General features: G+C 44.4%; 1 protein-coding gene across 1 annotated transcript in view; it reads right to left on the bottom strand.

Annotated features, from left to right (window-relative positions):
- Positions 1 to 18,739, bottom strand: part of THSD4 (thrombospondin type 1 domain containing 4) — a 997,759-nt gene that overhangs the window by 503,848 nt on the left and 475,172 nt on the right. The window contains exon 7 of the mRNA XM_082253070.1: positions 3,029 to 3,165. Coding sequence (XP_082109196.1) covers positions 3,029 to 3,165 — 137 coding nt within the window. The remainder of the gene's footprint in view (positions 1 to 3,028; positions 3,166 to 18,739) is intronic.

Raw genomic sequence — 18,739 nt, forward strand, 5'->3', positions numbered from 1 at the left:
ACTTCTCACCCCAGGGACAGGAAGGGTGTTACAGGATGAGACACCAGGTTAAAATAACAGAAAAAAACTAGAAAAATGCAACCACCACATTTAAGGATTGGTACATGGAAATATAATAACATTTTTAGTTTGGCTATAATATTACTTTAATGTATCATGGGAACCCCTTGTAAAACAATCCATTCCATCTACAATAGAAATGAGGGGTAAAACATTTGTATGATAAAAATATATATATATATATATATATATATATATACACATACACACACAGTATATATAAATATAATGATAAATACTTTTTCCCCCTTTTTTATAAGTGATCATATACCCGCTGTTTTCAGTTCCAAAGAGCTAGGGGAGGAGAAACAGCAATACACTGGTCTTTCAGTGAATAATTGTAAGGGGTGGGGGAAGGGTGGTAACACAAGTATATTCATTGGAGGAGAACAAGTGGAGTTCCAGTACAGCCAGAAAACCAACCACACTGTGCTCTCATGCCTGGCATGGTCAGTTTTTCAATAGAAAAGCAGAGGGACTTGCAGGAACACCATGTATTTCACACAAAGGAAGCAATACAAAGAGAACAGGATACTTTTTCATGTCAGGAATATGAAATGTTAAGGTAACATATTCTTTAAGTTATGTTTTTCTGACAATCTTTAAAAGTACATGCAAAATCACCAAGTACAGACAGCTATAATAAAATAAATATTATGCTCAGATTAAGCGGACATACAAGATTTTCAATTCATTTCCACAAAAAATGATAATAAATACCACACTGGGGTCTATGCAATGTCTGGCTAAACTGCTGCCTGAGAACAACAACCATCTGACCTTCCACATGTTACCATCATCATCAACAACAGTAGCTGCAGGAAACATGCATTTTACCAAGGCTTTGTCATCACCTCTTGCATCACTGCAAATGTGTCAGCGTAACATGGAAGTAAATAAATGAACACCAGCAAGACCACCCCTGGGTGGAATAAGTAATGATGAATTAGACATACACTACATTACCAAAAGTATTAGGTTGCCAGCCTTTACACGCACACAAACTTTAATGGCATTAGTCTCACCCTTTGCAGCTATAACAGCTTCAACTCTTCTGGGAATGCTGTCCACAAGGTTTAGGAGTGTGTCTATGGGAATGTTTGACCATTCTTCCAGAAGTGAATTTCTCTGCTCTAATTTATCTGGCCTGCACAGAGTCCTGACCTCAACCTGATAGAACACCTTTGGGATGAATTAGAGAGGAGACTGCAAGCCAGGTCTTCTTATACAACATCAGTGCCTGACCTCACAAATGCGCTTCTGGAAGAATGGTCAAACATTCCCATAGACACACTCCTAAACCTTGTGTACAGTCTTCCTAGAGGAGTTGAAGCTGTTATAGCTGCAAAGGGTGGGCCAACTCAATATTGAACCCTATGGACTAAAGCTGGATATACACTATACAATGCTCTTTAGATTTTTTTTCCTTTGGATTTACCAAAATCATATAATATGAGGTCAGACCTAAACACCTTCAATTTGTATGCAATCAGTCAGTACCTTGCACTACATAGTTGAAGGTAAATCTAATGGAAATTCACCAACAAAAGTTGTATAGTGTGTATCCAGCTTAAAGAGGAAGTAAACCCTCCTCTGACACTTTTACCTATAGGTAAACTTATGATGAGGCTTACCTATAGGTACTGTAAATATCTCCTAAACATGTACCGTTTAGGAGATATTTACCTTACATGCAGCCAGTGACGTCACTGGCACATGCGCTCAGAAGGAACGGCCGCTGGTGCCATTTCTTCAGAGCCCTGTGCCGTGACCATTGGCTGTGACGTCACCGCGGCTCCGGCAAATCAGATGGGCGGATGCCGCGATCCCGGAAGACGGGCGACTGGACATGTCGCCCATCATACAGGTAAGCGGGCGGCACGGCAGGGGCTCGTTCTAAGGTAAGTATTTCATAATGAGCTAGTATGCGATGCATACTAGCTCATTATGTGTTTCTCTTTCAGGTCTAAAAAAAAAAAAATTGTATGGGTTTACGACCTCTGGATACACACTAAGGCTGGATACATACTATACAACTTTTGTTTTTAGATTTCCTTTCAGCTATGTAGTGGAACGTACTGACTGATTGCATACAAATTGAAGGTGTTTAGGCCTGACCTCATATTATAAGATTTTGGTAAATCTTAAGGAAAAAAATCAAAAAAAAGTTGTATAGTTTGTATCCAGCTTAAGGCCTCTTTCACACGGAGCGGACCATATTTCGATCTGCTCCAGCACTTTTTTTTTTTTTTTTTTTACGGACACGGATGACACTTGTGTCATCCGGTCCGTATGTCCGCATATCATCCCATCTGTTTGCGGATGATATACGGACATAATTTATGTCTATGGGGATTGCGGATGTCAGCGGATGACACCGCTGACATCCGATTTTGCGTCCGTTACGTTTTTTAAACTGAGGAAAAATAGGGTTCTGTTCCGTTCCGTTCCAAAAAAAACGGAACAGAACTGAAAGGACGCAAATCGGATGTCAGCGGATGGCTGACATCCGCAATCCCATTGACATACATTATGTCCGTATATCACCCGCAAACGGATGGGATGATATACAGACATACGGAACGCCCGTGTGAAAGAGGCCTAAGACTGGGATGCCATTAAAGTTCATGTGCGTGTAAAGGCAGGCGTCCCAATACTTTTGGTAATATAGTGTATGTAAATATTGTACAAAACCTCAAACTGCTAGCTGAAGTCATCTACTGATATTTGTATCCACCAGTAAAAAAAAAAAAATCTCTTTCTTATCTGAATATTTAATCCAAACACTATGCACTTTGTAAATCCAAAACCCAAAGGCTGCAAGGTATTCTATTAACAGAAGGCATTCATTTACACACAACTAAAATTAGGTCAAAAATGAAAATTGTGTATAGAAAGTTGTAGGAGAACTCCTGACCTTAATAATGAAGATAATTGGCCTGATAACAAGAAGTAATTCTTTCCTTACCTTGCACTGACCAGCTACGCAAATGGCGGTTCCATTCAGATCGCACGGCGTTCCATCGATTACTTTTTCAGCTTGCCTGACGTAGAATCTGTAGCCCATTGCTCGGCATGTCAGCTCACACTTTAGCTCCCCTTTCCCTGAAAAGCAAACACTGTTTTGACACATTACTGTTGCATTTGTTTATAAAGCAATCAGTTCTGCTTTCCATCTCCAATGCTATCCTAGTCATGGTCATTACTTCTGCTGCATCATTCCACTGACATTCGGCCCATGTGTACTAGGCTTATATCTTTATGAATCCATCTAAAAATGGACAAATCGGCTTTGAGTATACTTTACAGAAATATTTTTCACTAACACACGCTCAGCAAGACTTGAATGGTCACAGAGTCATTTGTACTAAACAATAGAGGTCAATTCACTACGATGAACAAGTTATTGTAACCGTGTTTATTATTTTATCTCACACAAAAACATCCTCAACTTGCATGTAAAAATATAACATAGCTGTGGAAACATTATTATTTCAAATAAAATGGTTATTTACAGTCTAAAAGCCTTGATTACTCTTTAACCACTTGCCGACCAGCCGCCGTGCATATACGGTTGGCTTATTCCCGTGAGACGACGTACCAGTACGTCACTTTGCGTGACCGCGAGTGAGAGTGCTCACACGCACACCCATTCGCCGCGGGGAAAGCTGATCTGCGGGTCCGGCGGCCGCGATTGCTGCTGGGCACCCGCAATCACTCCCCGTGGAGACAGAACGCCGGTCTGTCGTTGTAAACAAGGCAGACCTCTGTTCTGTCAGCAATGAACACAAGGCTCCTGTGTTTCATAAGCCCACCCCCACACAGTTAGAAAGCACCCCCTAGGGACACATTTAACCCTTTGATCGCTCCTGGTGTTAACCCCTTCCCTGCCAGTGTCATTAGTACAGTAACAGTGCATAGTTTTAGCACCAATCCCTGTATTAGTGTCACTGGTCCCCCAAAAGTGTCAAAAATGTCAGTTAGGTGTCCGATCTGTCCTCCGCAATGTCGCAGTCTTGCTAAAAATCGCTGATCGCCGCCATTACTAGTAAAAAATAAATAAAAAATACAAATACAATAACTTTTGCGCAAATCAATCAAAATACACTTACCAGGATTTATTTTACAAAAAATATGTAGCAGAATACATATTGGCCTAAAATGATGAAAAAAATTTGATTTTTTTTTTTATTATTGGGAATGCTATATAGCAAAAAGTAAAAAATATTAATTTTTTTTTTTTTTTCCAGAAATGTTGCTCATTTTTTGTTTATAGCGCAAAAAATAAAAATTGTACAGGTGATCAAATACCACTAAAAGAAAGCTCTTTTTGTTGGAAAAAAGGACATTGATTCTATTTGGGTACAGCGTCGCACGACCATGCAATTGTCAGTTAAAGTAATGCAGCGCCGAATCGCAAAAAATGGCCTGGTCATTAGGGGGTAAATCTTCCGGTCCAGAATTGCTTTGTTAATTGCTAATTGTTAATTGGTTTGTTATCAGTATTTTGTCTCCACCTCAAATGGCTACATTTTCTGATTTCAGCAAGACACCAGATAGAAAATAAATGATCATCAGTAGCATCACAGCAAAGGACAGAAAACCATTGTGAACATTTTTTGTGAATCAAAACTAACACACAAAATAGAACAAAAGCTGATCATCATAAAGAGATTTTTTTTTTTTTTTTAATGGTATCTTTGGAGAATTCAAAAATCACACTAGCAATAATAAAAATAAGCACATAATGGCCAGTAATGAAAAAGCAATCAACGTAGTTTAGTAAATTGATCATAAAAAGCGTTGTAAACTACTGCTACCAAAACAACAGATGAATATCATACAAGTAATATGTGCAATTATGCAACTTTACCACAAGATGTCACTACTATACATAATAATGACTGGAGAAGCCAGCTATGATCAAGAATAATGTGTGTTGCTACACAAGCGCACAAGCCAGGTATGCACACAATTGAAGATATAAATAGCATTGGATTATATTATTATTGAAGATATAAATAGCATTGGATTATATTATTATTGAAGATATAAATAGCATTGGATTAAACATTTTAAAACTGACTAATCAAGAATATGGAGTGCTCTTACGTCTTTAAAATGCATCCATACGCAAAACTTTTTTTCTTTTCTATTTAGAATAGGGAAAAGTTAGAACCCCTGTCAGGTTTTACTTCTCTCTGGAGCTTCATTAGAGAGTTTTCCCCTCACTTTCTGTACTTGGGATGTTTTAACAGACAAGTAGTAAGGGAAAATCTACAACAGGGAAATATACAACATTAAAAAGCTGACAGAGGTCCTAGCATTCCCCTACTTTAGTTAAAAAAAAAAAAAAATAAATACTCCTGTCTGTGTTGCTCTTAGAGTATTTCAGATGGGTGGCTGGGGGACAATAAACACCCAGTAAACGCCCACCTAAACTGTCACAAAGCAGCTGGACAGATGCCACAGTTGCAGCATTTTTAACTTTAAGGTTGCAGAGTTTGACAGGTGGTACCACCTGTCAAACCCGCCTATTGAGTTTAATGGGACCGCACCACAACCACAAGCTGAATGTTTGGATCACAGTTTCTCTGCAAACCCGCAATCTAAGACTGCCATTTGGCTATTAAAAAAAAACCAAAGTAAAGTAAAAAATAATAAAACAGGTGTTAGGAGTCACCAATACTGCCTCCTGAATGCCAGTCAGCCACTGCTCACCACCCTCTGAAAAGCAATCCACCAAGAATCGCTTTTCGTATCTGAAAGAGCTCTTGGAGAATATTTCCCTCACTTCCTGTCTGGGGGGGGGGGGCATTTTTTACCAGTAAGGGAAGGCATCTCTTCAACTGAGCTTCTGATAGATAGACCTCCCAAGAGTTCTAATCCCCCCCATTCTATTAAAAAATAATAATAATGGCTAGAGATATACTTTAGGTGAGTGTTCTCATTCTAGCAATCATATCTATTTTTCTCTTTAATTGGTAAATATGACTTTTATTGTCTTTGTCCATAGTAATATGCATTACTTGAAACTAAAAGTGTTTCAATTTTTAGGGTAAATCTGTGTTTTCACCTATATTTATATCCAAACAGTGAAGAGGTTCTGGATGGGCATGCAGCTTCCGTAAACATGGTGGGGGTGTGCTGGGGGAAGGGGGGCGCAGCAACAGGGGTGTGTGGAAGCGCTACAGTGGACGGAAATCTATGCTCACAGCACACAAACTTATAAATACCTTTCTAATGTCATCAATGTCATTGCAATACAATCCTTATTTTTAACAATCCAATATAGGTTTATTTGAATACATGTCATTTGTGAGTGCCGCCTGTCTGCTTGCCATCTTTTTGCACAACTTCTTGGATTCCCTACATGCATTGCAGCTTCTCCTTTGCTCTTTACTTTCAACTTCTAAGGACTACATATCCCATGGTACCGTGCCGCCTGTAAGCAGTGATTTCTGTACCGATTCCGCCTCCTGAAACGCCTCCTCTAAGCACCTCTGTAGTCCCAAGGCAAGCTCTGTGAAATGTGAGATAGCAGTGCCTACTCACAGGGCATAGTGATTACATGTCCCAGAATTCAAGGAAGTAAATGTATGGGGATCTTCACCAAGTAAGTCTACAAACATTAAGATCATTCATATTATTAGGTGTAGGCTACAAATAATTGAAATACAATGTGGGAATGAATGTATGATTTTCCATTTTGACCCGATATATGCTTTAAGTAAAGATCTTGAATGAGCTTGCTTTTATCCTTAAATGTCATTTATTTGAGAACATAGTAACCATGTTTTAAAGTGGAACAAAGGGCTACTTTTTGGATGAAGTAAGGGATGGTTATAACTCCTGCCAGTTTCTTTTGTCATATTGGGAAGATTTTGCTTTACTTCATATCCCATTTCTAAAAAAAATGTAGTGGGAAAAAATCCCTCTATTACTGTTCTGATGACAACCCAAAATATGGATTTTCTTTCAGTTTCGGAAATAATGGTCACCAGGACAAAGATTGGGTACATTGGTAGTCAATGGGGGCTGAACTGGTACACTGGTGTCTGGAAGAGTATTTCAGTGGTCAGTGGGGGATGAGGGGGCACATTAGTGATTAGTGGGAGCTGGAGGGGGACTTTGGTGACCATTGAGGGTAAGAGGGTACATTTGTGGTCAATGGGGGCTAAAGGGGTAGATTGGTGGTCAGTGGGGGCTGCAAAGATACACTGATGGTCAGTAGACACCTAGCTGGCAGTCGTTGGTGAGCACAGCCAGTTGCATTAGAGTGTGCACCCCAGAGCACAAACACACATGCCTGTATATCAGCAGAGCAGTGGAGCAAAGACTGGTGTCAGTAGGGCAGTGTGCGGTTTTAGTAGTTTTTTGTTTTTATTATTTAATAATTCTTTACAATATTATTCTTTATTAATTTTTTACTATTTTTTTTAGGAGCGCCATTATGGGGCTTTGGTGAAAAATCAAGGGTCTAAACAGACCACCTGATGCCTCACTTTTGGGACAGAGAAAGAAACGGAGGACAGATATTCCCCAATCCCGTTCCTTGCAGCCTGTATTAAACATACTGTAGTTTACTACTTCAGTTAGGAACGAAGACAGGAGCGATCAGTACAGATCACTCACTGTTCTCATTCAGAAAAGGAAGGCCAGTTAATGAAATATTTACAAACCCCTTCCCCACTTCTGAGAGGAGAGTAGAGGAGGAAAGCTGGCAGCCCAGCAGGGGGGAGATGGGAAGCAGGGGGAATCGGCACCACATGGGGTGATTAGGGTGTGCCCAGGCTGTGTCCCACACCACTGCCATCTCCTTCTGTTGGGACTATGCAAAGTCTGGGTAAGGAACACACGGTGACATTCCGGGGGCGTACGAGAATGCATATGCGCAAATTCACTCATTCCCGTTTAATGGCAGAAATGCGAATGCGCGTACGTGAACGCACGCATGCAATAGCATCACAACTTTGCGTCATACGTGGCCTATATAAAGGTGACTGACACATTTGTTCCTTGCTGTCATGTCTGCAGCTTTACCTGTACTCTGGAACCTGAACCTGCTGTATCCTGTTGACTTCCTGATTGACCTCCCGGCTTGTCCATTTCTATGTCTGCTTGCTGCCCGCCCTGACCTTGGCTTGTTCCGTGACCACTCTCCTGCCTTATCCTTGTCGGTTTATCTGCTTCCATATCTGGACTTGTTCACCTCCTGGTGGGGCGACCCTGAGGACCGCGACCTGGTGTTCAGTATGCAGCAAAAGCCATCCTCACCATCAGAGGCTCTGGTGAAGACCTGCTGTCACTTAGACTCTGCACCTCGGGCTGGCCCGTGTCTACCACCAGTGTGATCCATCCATGTTCCTGTTTTACCGGATCCCGCTAGGCTACCTCTGCACGAGAGGCTCAGCCACCAGTACCACTGCAGTCTGTTGGGTAGGACAGCGATTCGCCCACACTTTCTGCACAGAGCAAGAGCCTTGCACTGGAACATGTGTTCCTACACTTGGCCCTGGGACACAACCCTGGTCCACATGGAATCTGGGATGGATAGGGGGGTATAGACAGATTATATCCAGAGTGAACTGACTATTGACTAGTTGCAGCTTTACTATTTTGGGCATAGGGCTGAACTTTGAAATCCAAGGAAAAAGCACTCATTGTGAAACTACAAAGTAATTACACATTTATATACTAAAATTCCTGCCCAGATCCTGTCACAGCACACTAGCCACACCCATAAGTTCTGACATTTCTATAATCAAAGACTGGCATAAAAACTGTGTGTAGACAATAATGGCTTCACACTTGTATGGAAAGGTCACTTTTTAGGCAACAGGCATAAAACAACAGAGAGCCTCCTGGGCTTTATGGAAGCCTGTGTATAAAAACTGTGCAGCCATAGATAGGAATGATAAATTGAGGTTTAGCTTTATACACGATGGGAAATGGGCAGACAACACACAATAATTTTTGATGGAATTATAACCATCATTTGCATAAATAGTTTTCATACATTTTTCTTTCATGAGTTATCCGTTTTCGGAAAATTTCTTGGCAGACATTAACCCAGTCACTAGTCATTTTCTTATGTGCAAGACTGTGTAGTTAAATGTTATATTAGATTGACCCTTGCCCTGTATATAACAAAGAGCCAATCTGGATGGGCCTAGCTGTATTGTTTATTCAGTAATATTCCCAAAGAAAACAAACATGCTGGAGAATGAATATAATATTTCCGAGATCTTGCTAGAAAAGATGATTCAACAACTGTACAAAATATTTGAAAGCTCTTCAAGACTGTGTTCATACTTCACACATTGTATTTGAAAAATAAATGTGCATGTGTTCACGTATCTTTTTTTTTTTTTTTCAAGGGACCCACTTGCACTGCATTAGGATGCATAATGGCTCACCACTAATAACCGATACATTGGTTCTCACCAGTCAACCTATACACATCAGGTATAGCGATTCTTGTTATTCACATTAAGTTTTAATCTATTATTTTATGTGAATAAAGGACAAAATGTTCATTATACCAAGGTGAAGATCCCTATTTTACAATAATTGTATTGTGGCACCATCCAGTTCTCTACAGCACTCTACACAAACTGTTGGCACGTCTGTAAGGAGTACGATGGATACAATACAACATCTCTATACACGCCTGTAAGGAGTACAATAGATACAATACAACTTCTCTATGCACATCATTGTTTTCTTCAAGGTCTTGGACAGGGGTGCCCAACCTTTTGACTTTCTTGGGCCACACAAGGTTTGCTCTTGGATAGAAAACTGGTTAAAGGGGCGTGTCCAAAGGGTGGTAATAAATAACGCGTACTCAAACTGGTCTGGAGTGATAAGTGGAGCCCCCCAAGGCTCAGTCCTGGGACCAATTTTGTTGAATCTATTCAAAAATAGCATTGAGGACGATCATTAGCTTAATCTCAGTTTTTGCAGATGACACAAAATTAAGCAGGACAATAACTTCACATCATAATGCAGAAATCTTGCAGAATGACCTGAACAAAATAACGGAGTGGGCAACTATGTGGCAAATGAGGTTTAATGTGGAGAAGTGTAAGGTATTACATTTTTTTTTTTTTCCATAAGAAATTTTATTGAGTTTTAAATAGAAAACATACATAATATACATTATACATAAGTACAAAAGCATGGAATGTATACACAAATAAAGAAGAGTGAACGGTAAGATAACACAAACTTGGAATAACATGGCAAAAATTAAGTGGAATAAACATCTTCATTATAACAGTGGGTTCATGGAGAGTAGTCATACAGATAACATGGCCACGAGTCTGTCTAATCTGAACATCGGGGATACCTGAGGCAGGGGGCCATATTAGTTAAGGATATGCGTGAGGAAGGAAACATGTGCCACAGCGGCACCATTAACTGGGAGGTGCTATCCATGTTGTACATAGGGCAAGGGTTGAATATGGCCGGGATGCAAGCTAGTACCCACTAATTATCGGATAGGTAATCAATTTTTACCAAGAAGAGGAGACAAACAGACAAACAACAGAACGGGTGGGAATGAAGGGGAAGGGGAAGAGGGGTGAGGGGTGGGGGAGAGGAGGGGGAGATTGAGAAAGAACGTGAAGGGAGGGAGGGGAGGAGGGGGAGGAAGCAAGGGATGTAGAGGGGGGTGAGTGGGGATTAAAGTAAAGAAAAGAGGGCAAGCGGGGATGAAAAGGAACAGTATATGATCAAAAGTGTATCAATTAAATCATGAAGTGTTGTCTTTGGTTTCCATAATCGATTTGTAAGTGGCGGTATCCTTGAATCTGATCCAATCTATCCATAGGGCTGAAAACTTGTGGATTTGATCATTTGAAATGCTGATTAATTCCTCCATTTCCTCAATTCTATTGAGTCTAAGGAACCATTCCCTAGAAGATGGAATGGAGGTTGATTTCCAATGGCATGGCAGGCATAGTTTAGCAGCAGTTAGCATGTGACGGGCAAGGATCGGCCTGGGTGTGTTTTGAGTGGCTGGAACGTGGTTGAGAAGAAAATGGCCAGGGGTCAGGGGAAGGTCATAAGACGTGACCTCACGCACCAACCTGTGAACCATCTCCCAGAAAGGCTGGATATTGGGGCAGGACCACCAGATGTGAAGCATGGATCCGGTTTCCTGACGGCACCTCCAACAGGTGTCGGGAACCCCAGGTTGAAATTTATGAATTCTATCTGGCGTCCTGTACCAACGCGTTAGGATTTTATATCCATTTTCCTGGGTGGTGACGTTAATAGAGGCCCGGTGAACCGAGCGGCACATAGTTTCCCAGTCCTTTTCAGAAAGGGAGAGTTGGAGGTCACGGGACCAGGCTTGCGCAAAGGGGGCCAGAGCGACTGGAGGAGCGTCTAGTAGGTGGCTATAGAGTTCCGAAATCAAGTGTCGCTGTGGTTTGGCGCGGATGCTGATAGCTTCCAAGGGGGTCGGGGGTCTCGACCAATCGCTAGAGGTAGCTGAGGTAGTAAGAAAGTGTCGAATCTGGAAATAGGACCAGAGAGGAAGAGTGTATGGTGCTATGGAGCGATTAATCTCTTCCCAGGAGAGAAGATTTCCATCTTTGAAAAAACAGTGAGCAAGTATTTCCTGATGAGGCCAATTGTGTCGAAGGAAATTAAGTGAATTGCCGGGTGGAAATGCGGGATTCATCCTCAAAGAGGTCAAGGGGCCAACCCGCGGGTTGATCCGGAGCTTTTTGCGCCACTTGTCGTGGACCAGGAGCGGAGGTCCAATTAGGGGGTGACATTTAAGAGATGGGGGAACGGAAGAGAAGGGCATCCAAGCCAGTAAGTGAAGCGGGATTTCTGAAAAGGAATTTTCAAGATTCACAACCAGTTTGCTGGAGGAGTGAAGATTCCAGTCCAGAAGTCTGGTCAGGATGCATGCCTTGTGATAGGTCTGTAAGTCCGGGAGGCCCAGGCCGCCTTTGTGTTTAGGGGCCGTCAGGCGGGTGAGTTTGATCCTGGGAGGTTTCCCATCCCACAAAAATTTAGAACAGGTAGTCCGAAGGGTCGTGAAGAATGAAGCCGGGAGTTGAATGGGAGCCGCCTGGAATAGATACAACAGTCTGGGAAGGATAGACATCTTGAGTAGGGCGGCCCTGCCAAACCAAGAAACGCGTATATTCTTCCAAGCCCTTAGGTCGCTGCAAATAGATGTCAGTAAGGGTTTATAATTGGTGTCAAAGAGGGATTCAAGGCGGCGGGGTATGTGTATGCCCAGATAGGGGATGGACTCTGGTGCCCATATGAAAGGGAAGTTAGTTTTGCATCTCTGCAGGTCCACATTAGGTAGAGTGACATTCAGGGCCATGGATTTGGAGTAATTAACTTTAAGATTTGAGAGGGAGTGAAAGAGTGCAAGGTCTTGAAGCAAGTTTGGCAGGGAGACGTGCGGGTGGGAAAGAAAAAGTAGCATATCATCCGCGAATGCCGCTACCTTGTGAGTGTTGTCACCTATCGGGATTCCACGTATGTTGGGGTTCGAGCGGATCATATTTAAAAAGGGTTCCAGAGAGAGTACAAAGAGGATGGGGGACAGGGGGCAGCCCTGTCGTGTACCATTGGAAAGGTGAAAGGCGCTCGACAGGTGGCCATTAACCCGTACTCGGGCTACCTGATTGGTGTATAGAGCGCGTATACTCAGTAGCATTCTCTCTCGCAATCCCATGGATGTCAGCATAGAGGAGAGATAGTCCCAGGCCACTCTGTCGAACGCCTTTTCAGCGTCCAGGGAGAGAAAGAAACCGGGGAGGTTATGGGAGGTAAGCCAGTGGTGAACGTTAAGTGCCCTAGTGGTGTTGTCCCGCGCCTCCCTCCCCGGGATGAACCCAACTTGGTCCAAAGAAACCAGGGAAGGAAGGAGCGGGACAAGCCGGTTGGCCAAAATCTTGGCATAAAGTTTAGCATCTACATTTAGAAGGGAGATAGGACGATAGCTGGAAACTAGCGTCTCGTCCTTACCTTCCTTAGGGATCACTGTAATGTAGGCTTCTAAAAGCGACGTGGATTGATGCTGGGATTCTGCAAGACTCCTAAAGGCTCTAACAAAGTGAGGTTTGAGTATGTCCTCAAAGGCCCGAAAGTATAGGAGGGGAAGACCATCAGGTCCAGGTGCTTTGCCCGGCTTCATCTCGCGTAGAGCTCTAGTGAGCTCTTCGGTGGTGATGGGAGATTCAAGAGCTTCTGCGTCTTGGGTAGATAGGGGGGATAAGCCATGAGATTTGAAAAAATTCTCGAGTTGAGATGTTCTTGATGCAGTCTGGGTAAGACTGCCAGGAGCTGGGGAGAGGTTGTATAGGCCCTTATAAAATTCCTCAAATTGACGGGCGATAGCCTCATTAGAGGAGTGGAGATTGCCCGCCGAATCTCTGATGGTATAGATGGAGGCGAGATTAGTTTTAGGGCGGGAGGCCCGGGCTAGCAGACGACCACTTTTATTACCCTGCTCGTAAAACACTTTACGGCTAAGGACAAGTCTACGATGTGCTCGGAGGCCTAATAGTTCTTTCAAGCGCGAACGGGTCTCAAATAGTTCCGACGCGGCTGTTTGGGCATGGGAGCGTTTGTGTGCCGTCTCGAGGACGGTAAGTCGGGAATATAGGTCTTGAAGTTCGCGTTGGCGTTCTTTTTTTCAGGGATGCTGCTATTGCTAGGAGTTCTCTCTAATTACGCACTTATGTGCTTCCCATTGAACAAGAGGTGTGGTGTCCGGAGTGTCGTTAATCTCGAAGTATTCCCTAAGTTTAGACTGCAGGCTGGAGAGAACTGGCCCATCCTTGAGGAGCGAGGGGTTCAATCTCCACGTTTTGGACTTTGTGACAAGTTCAGGGAATCGGAGCGTCATGGTTATAGGACTATGATCTGAGAGGATCCTAGGTTCAATAGTGGCACCCGAAAGGAATGGTAGGTCTGTTTGTGAGAGAAAAATGTAGTCGATTCTTGAAAATTTGGAGTGGGGGGCGGAGAAGAATGTGTAATCCCTATCGTTAGGGAATAGCGTCCTCCAGGAATCATGAAGATGCAAGGATCGAAGTTGAAGGTGAATTTGGCGCAGTGCCCGGAATGGCAGCACTGAGGCACCGGTTGATGAATCTAGGAGGGGATTGAGAGGGGCGTTAAAATCTCCCCCAAATATCAAGAGTCCGGTAGTGAAGTCTGCAAGTTCCTGGCATACTGTTCGGAAAAAAGGTACTTGTTTGGTATTTGGCGCGTATATATTGGCTAGGGTCACTGGTCGAGAGTTAAGGTGGCCTTTAACAAAGAGGAATCTACCCTCTGGATCCGATCTAACGTCTAGAGGCTTGAAGTCGACTTGTTTAGCAAGTAAGATAGAAACTCCACGCGATTTGGAGCCTTCAGAAGTAGCATGAAATGCTGTAGGGAAGTGCTTATTAGAGAAGGAAAGCGGATCACCCGTTTTGAAATGAGTTTCCTGCACTAATACTATTTGGGCCCGCAAACGTGAGGCTTCGGCTAGAAATTGTGAGCGCTTTTCAGGAACGTTCAATCCCTGGGCATTGGACGAAAGAATCTTGATAGTGCGTTGCGTTTTGGTTATGGCAGGGGCAGGCATGATGACGTCCACTCAAAAAGGGAGACAAATCAGGGAGTTTGAGAGGGTGTATCAGAGGGGGAGAGGAACGAGGCAGAGGGGGGGAAGAGATAAAAAGGGGTGATAAGGGATAAGGGGGAGAGGAGATATGTAGGGGGGACCAGAAGGGAGACAAGGGGAGAGAGGGAAAGAGGGGAATGGGGGGATAATGTGAGGAGGGTCGGGAAGGAGGATGCTGGAGAAAAACACAAGGAAAAGGAGAGCAAATAAGGTCCCCTAGCTTCCCTCTATCAGCAAATCGGAATGACCAGCCGCTAGAGGAGGGGTAGGGGGGAAAGACACAAAGTGTCGCAGGTCAACAGACAGTATAAACTGCTGTTGAGGTGGGGAACAATAGTCTGGATACGATCCCAAGTTAGGCATGGGACGGCTCCGCACTGGGGATCAGCAGAGCGTGTGTAGTAAATGGCGGTGGGTGCCGCAATCAGTGAGACTGAGAGGGTCATTAGATATATTAAAGTGGTAGCCTGAGGTGGGTAATACCGAATACCCAACAATAAACAAGTTTCAAACAGTGTATTAGACATAATAAAAAAAAAAAAAAAAAAAGAGAAAAAAAGAACCTGAAGTGTAGTACAGCGTAAACACAGGGGAGAAAGCTGGTAACAATAGCTGTAACAGATAGGTTGTATCCTGGGAAGAGGACAACAAGGTCAACATCTTAGCTTGCCTGTGCATGAAGTAAACAGTTAGCGAATTAAAGGTAGGTACTCTCGATCCGATTCAGTCCCCTGTCCCCGTTTATATGGCCTAATGGGAAGTCAGGGTCGGTCTGTGTCAGTCTCTGGAGTGGTGTCTGAAGGGGAATTGTTGGTGTCCACAAGCTTAGTTAAAGAAGGGGGGAGAAGTTGGTTTGGAAGGGAGATTGTAGGTATTCTGGGAGGTAAGGAGGGCGATTATATCGTGGGGAGCAGCATCAGTCTGGTCGGGCGGTATGAGTTGTATAGGTAGGGGGAGGTAGTCACAGGAAACCGTAGGATGAGAGGGGGAGTGGGGAATGAGGGTCCTGGGGAGGAGTTATAGTCGTCATTAATGAGGAGGAGGGAGGGGGATTAGGAGAGACCGCGACCAACAGTTCAGTGTCCAGAGCTACTCATCATACCATAAATAACATTCCTATGAAATACAGCACCTCAATCTCTTTTGTCATCAAGGTGTGGTCGTAGCAAGAATACATGCAAAGTTTAGGCAGTTTGAGGCAACTCAAAGCAACTCATCTCCCTTTCCCCCCATGTAATAGCAAATACTGACAAAATAAAGGCGGCTTAAGCTAATGACAAGACAGCATGTAGGTTAAACATTAAATAACTAGAATAATCGTAAGGGGAAACCTGTAGCAGCCAGTGGTGATGTATGGAGAATGCCATCCATGGAGCTCGCAGTGAACACCGAAGTTCGTGGAGCAATGTCAGGTAGGTTAGTAGTTCTGAGTCCCCAGAGGTGCTGAATCGAGATGATAAAACCTGTGGAGAGTCAAGGGGAGAGGAAAACAAGGGGGGATATCGGGGGGAATGGGGATCAGTGACACATCCGTGGGCGATGTATAGGAGGGATCGGATGACCAAGAAGGGGGGGAGGGGGGTGGAATGTGGACATCAGAGTCTATGGAGCAGTCTAAATCAGTAAGGGTGTCGGCTGCCAACTGACAGAGGAAAATGGATCAGAAGGGGCAGCGAGGACTGGGGGTTGTAGCTGGATAGATTCACAATAACAAAGTCCAGAGCAGGGGGGTATGAGGGGGGGTAGGACCAAGGGGGGAATGGGACAAGAGTACCTCTAAGGGTACCTCTAAGGAAGTATCAGTCAGGCATCAGCGATCAGCTAGAGAGTTCAGAGCTTCAACTTCTCCCGTTGGCGGGCTGGCGATCGAAGAGGACTTGAGCGACGATCATCTCTGGAGCGCATGGGAGTAGCATCGTGGTGCGAATGGCGTCTTCTGCGTTGTCTGCTTCTCTGTGCTTTAGGGGTATTGGAGGCGGTAACTGAGATCCAGGGGTCTGGTGTGTAGAACTCTCCATACCAGTCGGGCAGGTCCATCACAGGAATGTCAAAGGCATCGCAGAAAGCAGGTATGTCATCAGGGATTTTTAAGGATGCGGACCTGCCCCGAAAGGTGGCAAAGAGGCAAAATGGAAAGCGCCACCTGTATGTGATACCTCTGGTGCGGAGAGCTTCTAGCAGGGGGCGTAGGGCTCTGCGATTTTGCAGAGTGATGGGCGAGAGGTCCTGGAAGAGTTTCAGCTCAGTCCCCTCAAACTGTACACGATCCCGGCCCCTCGCTTTTCGGAGGATTGCTTCTTTAAGGGGGTAACTCACCAGGCAGCAGATCACATCGCGTGGTGGATCGGAGTCTCCCGCTCGGGGGCGCAGGGCCCGGTGTGCTCTCTCGAAATCGATCGGGGTGTCCGCCGGTCTCTCGAGGAGGTCGTTGAAGATCGTTGTTAGCGAGGTGGTCAAGTCGGGGGGTTCCACAGACTCCGGGAGGCCCCGCAAGCGGATATTATGCCTCCTTCCCCGATTGTCCAGATCCTCAAGGTGGCGGTTTATCTCGATGAGGTGGGATGTGTACAGGTCCGTGCCCCTCTGGAGCTGCTTGATGGCGGCCGCATGAGTGGCAGAGGCCTTCTCTGTGACGTCCAATCTGGCGGTCACTGAGCGTAGTTCTGCAGTGAGTTCCGATATAGCAGAGCCCAAGGTGGATTTAATGTCCGCGGCCACATTTTGAAGATCCGTGAGGCTCGGAAGGGGTACTGCGGTGGTCGGCTGAGCCTGGGATCCGGAGGCGATAGAGGGTTGCGCCATGGGGGAGCTGGGCGCGGGAGCCGGGGAGGCCGCACGCTGGCTGTTCTTCTGCGTGCGGAAGATGGCTGGGATGTTTCCCGTGAGTTGGGTCTCCTGATCAGGCATCGCCCGGCTGGCTGAGGCACTGCGACCCGATCTGAGCATGATTTGGAGGTTGAAGGCACCCGAAAAAGCGTTTAGTAGATCCCCAGTGCGTGGAGCCGAGCTAACATGCGGCCATTCGAGTCCGGTGCCAAGCCACGCCCCCAAGGTATTACATTTGGGGACTAAAAACATTAACGTAAAATACGCTTGGGGGGGGAACCTCTGGGGGATACAAGAATTTATAAAGATCTGGGAGTCTTAGTAGAAGATAGACTAAGCAACAGCATGCAATGTCAAACTGTAGCTGCCAAAGCCGGTAGAATATTAGCATGCATAAGGAAGGGGATATATTCTGAGATAAAACTATAATCCTTCCACTTTATAAAACCATGGTCCGGCCATATCTGGAGTATTCTGTCCAGTTCTGGTCGCCAATCCTCAGAAAGGATGTGCTGGAACTGGAAAGAGTCCAAAAGGAGGGAAACTAAGCTAATTAGAGGATTGGAGGACCTAAATTATGAGGAGCATTTACAAGTGCTTGATTTATTCTCCCTGGAGAAGAGACGCCTGAGAGGGGACATGATAGCGATTTACAAATACCTCAACGGTTATCTCAGCATAGAAAAAAAAGAAAAACTATTCAGTCGCAAGGAGTGTAAGAGGACACAAGACCATACAATGTGATTAGAGCAGAGGCGATTTAGACTCAGGCTAAGCAAGAGTTTTTTTTTTTACAGTAAGGGCAATAAGATTGTGGAACTCTCTTCCACGAATGGTAGTAACTGCGGGGAGTATGGCTACTTTTAAAAGACTCTTGGACTTACATCTCCAAGATCAAATTATTCAGGGGTATGGGAAATTAATATGTCCACACACTTACACAGACTGAACTGGATGGACTATTGTCTTTATTCAACCTCAACTACTATGTAACATTGGAAGAAGAGGAATAGTCTTGTGCCACACATAAAATACACTAACAAAAAGAACAGCTGGTGAGCAGAAAAAGTAGGGTTAAAGCGGAGTTCCGGGCACAGAAGTCATTTTTCACTGAACATACCCCCGGGACAGTCAGGGCTAGCACATTCCACAATGGCTAGCCTCTGATCTGTCCCGGTTCGCACTTACCTTTTAGAA

This window comes from Pelophylax lessonae, assembly GCF_965119305.1.
Source record: "Pelophylax lessonae genome assembly, chromosome: 4".
NCBI classification, from domain to species: domain Eukaryota; kingdom Metazoa; phylum Chordata; class Amphibia; order Anura; family Ranidae; genus Pelophylax; species Pelophylax lessonae.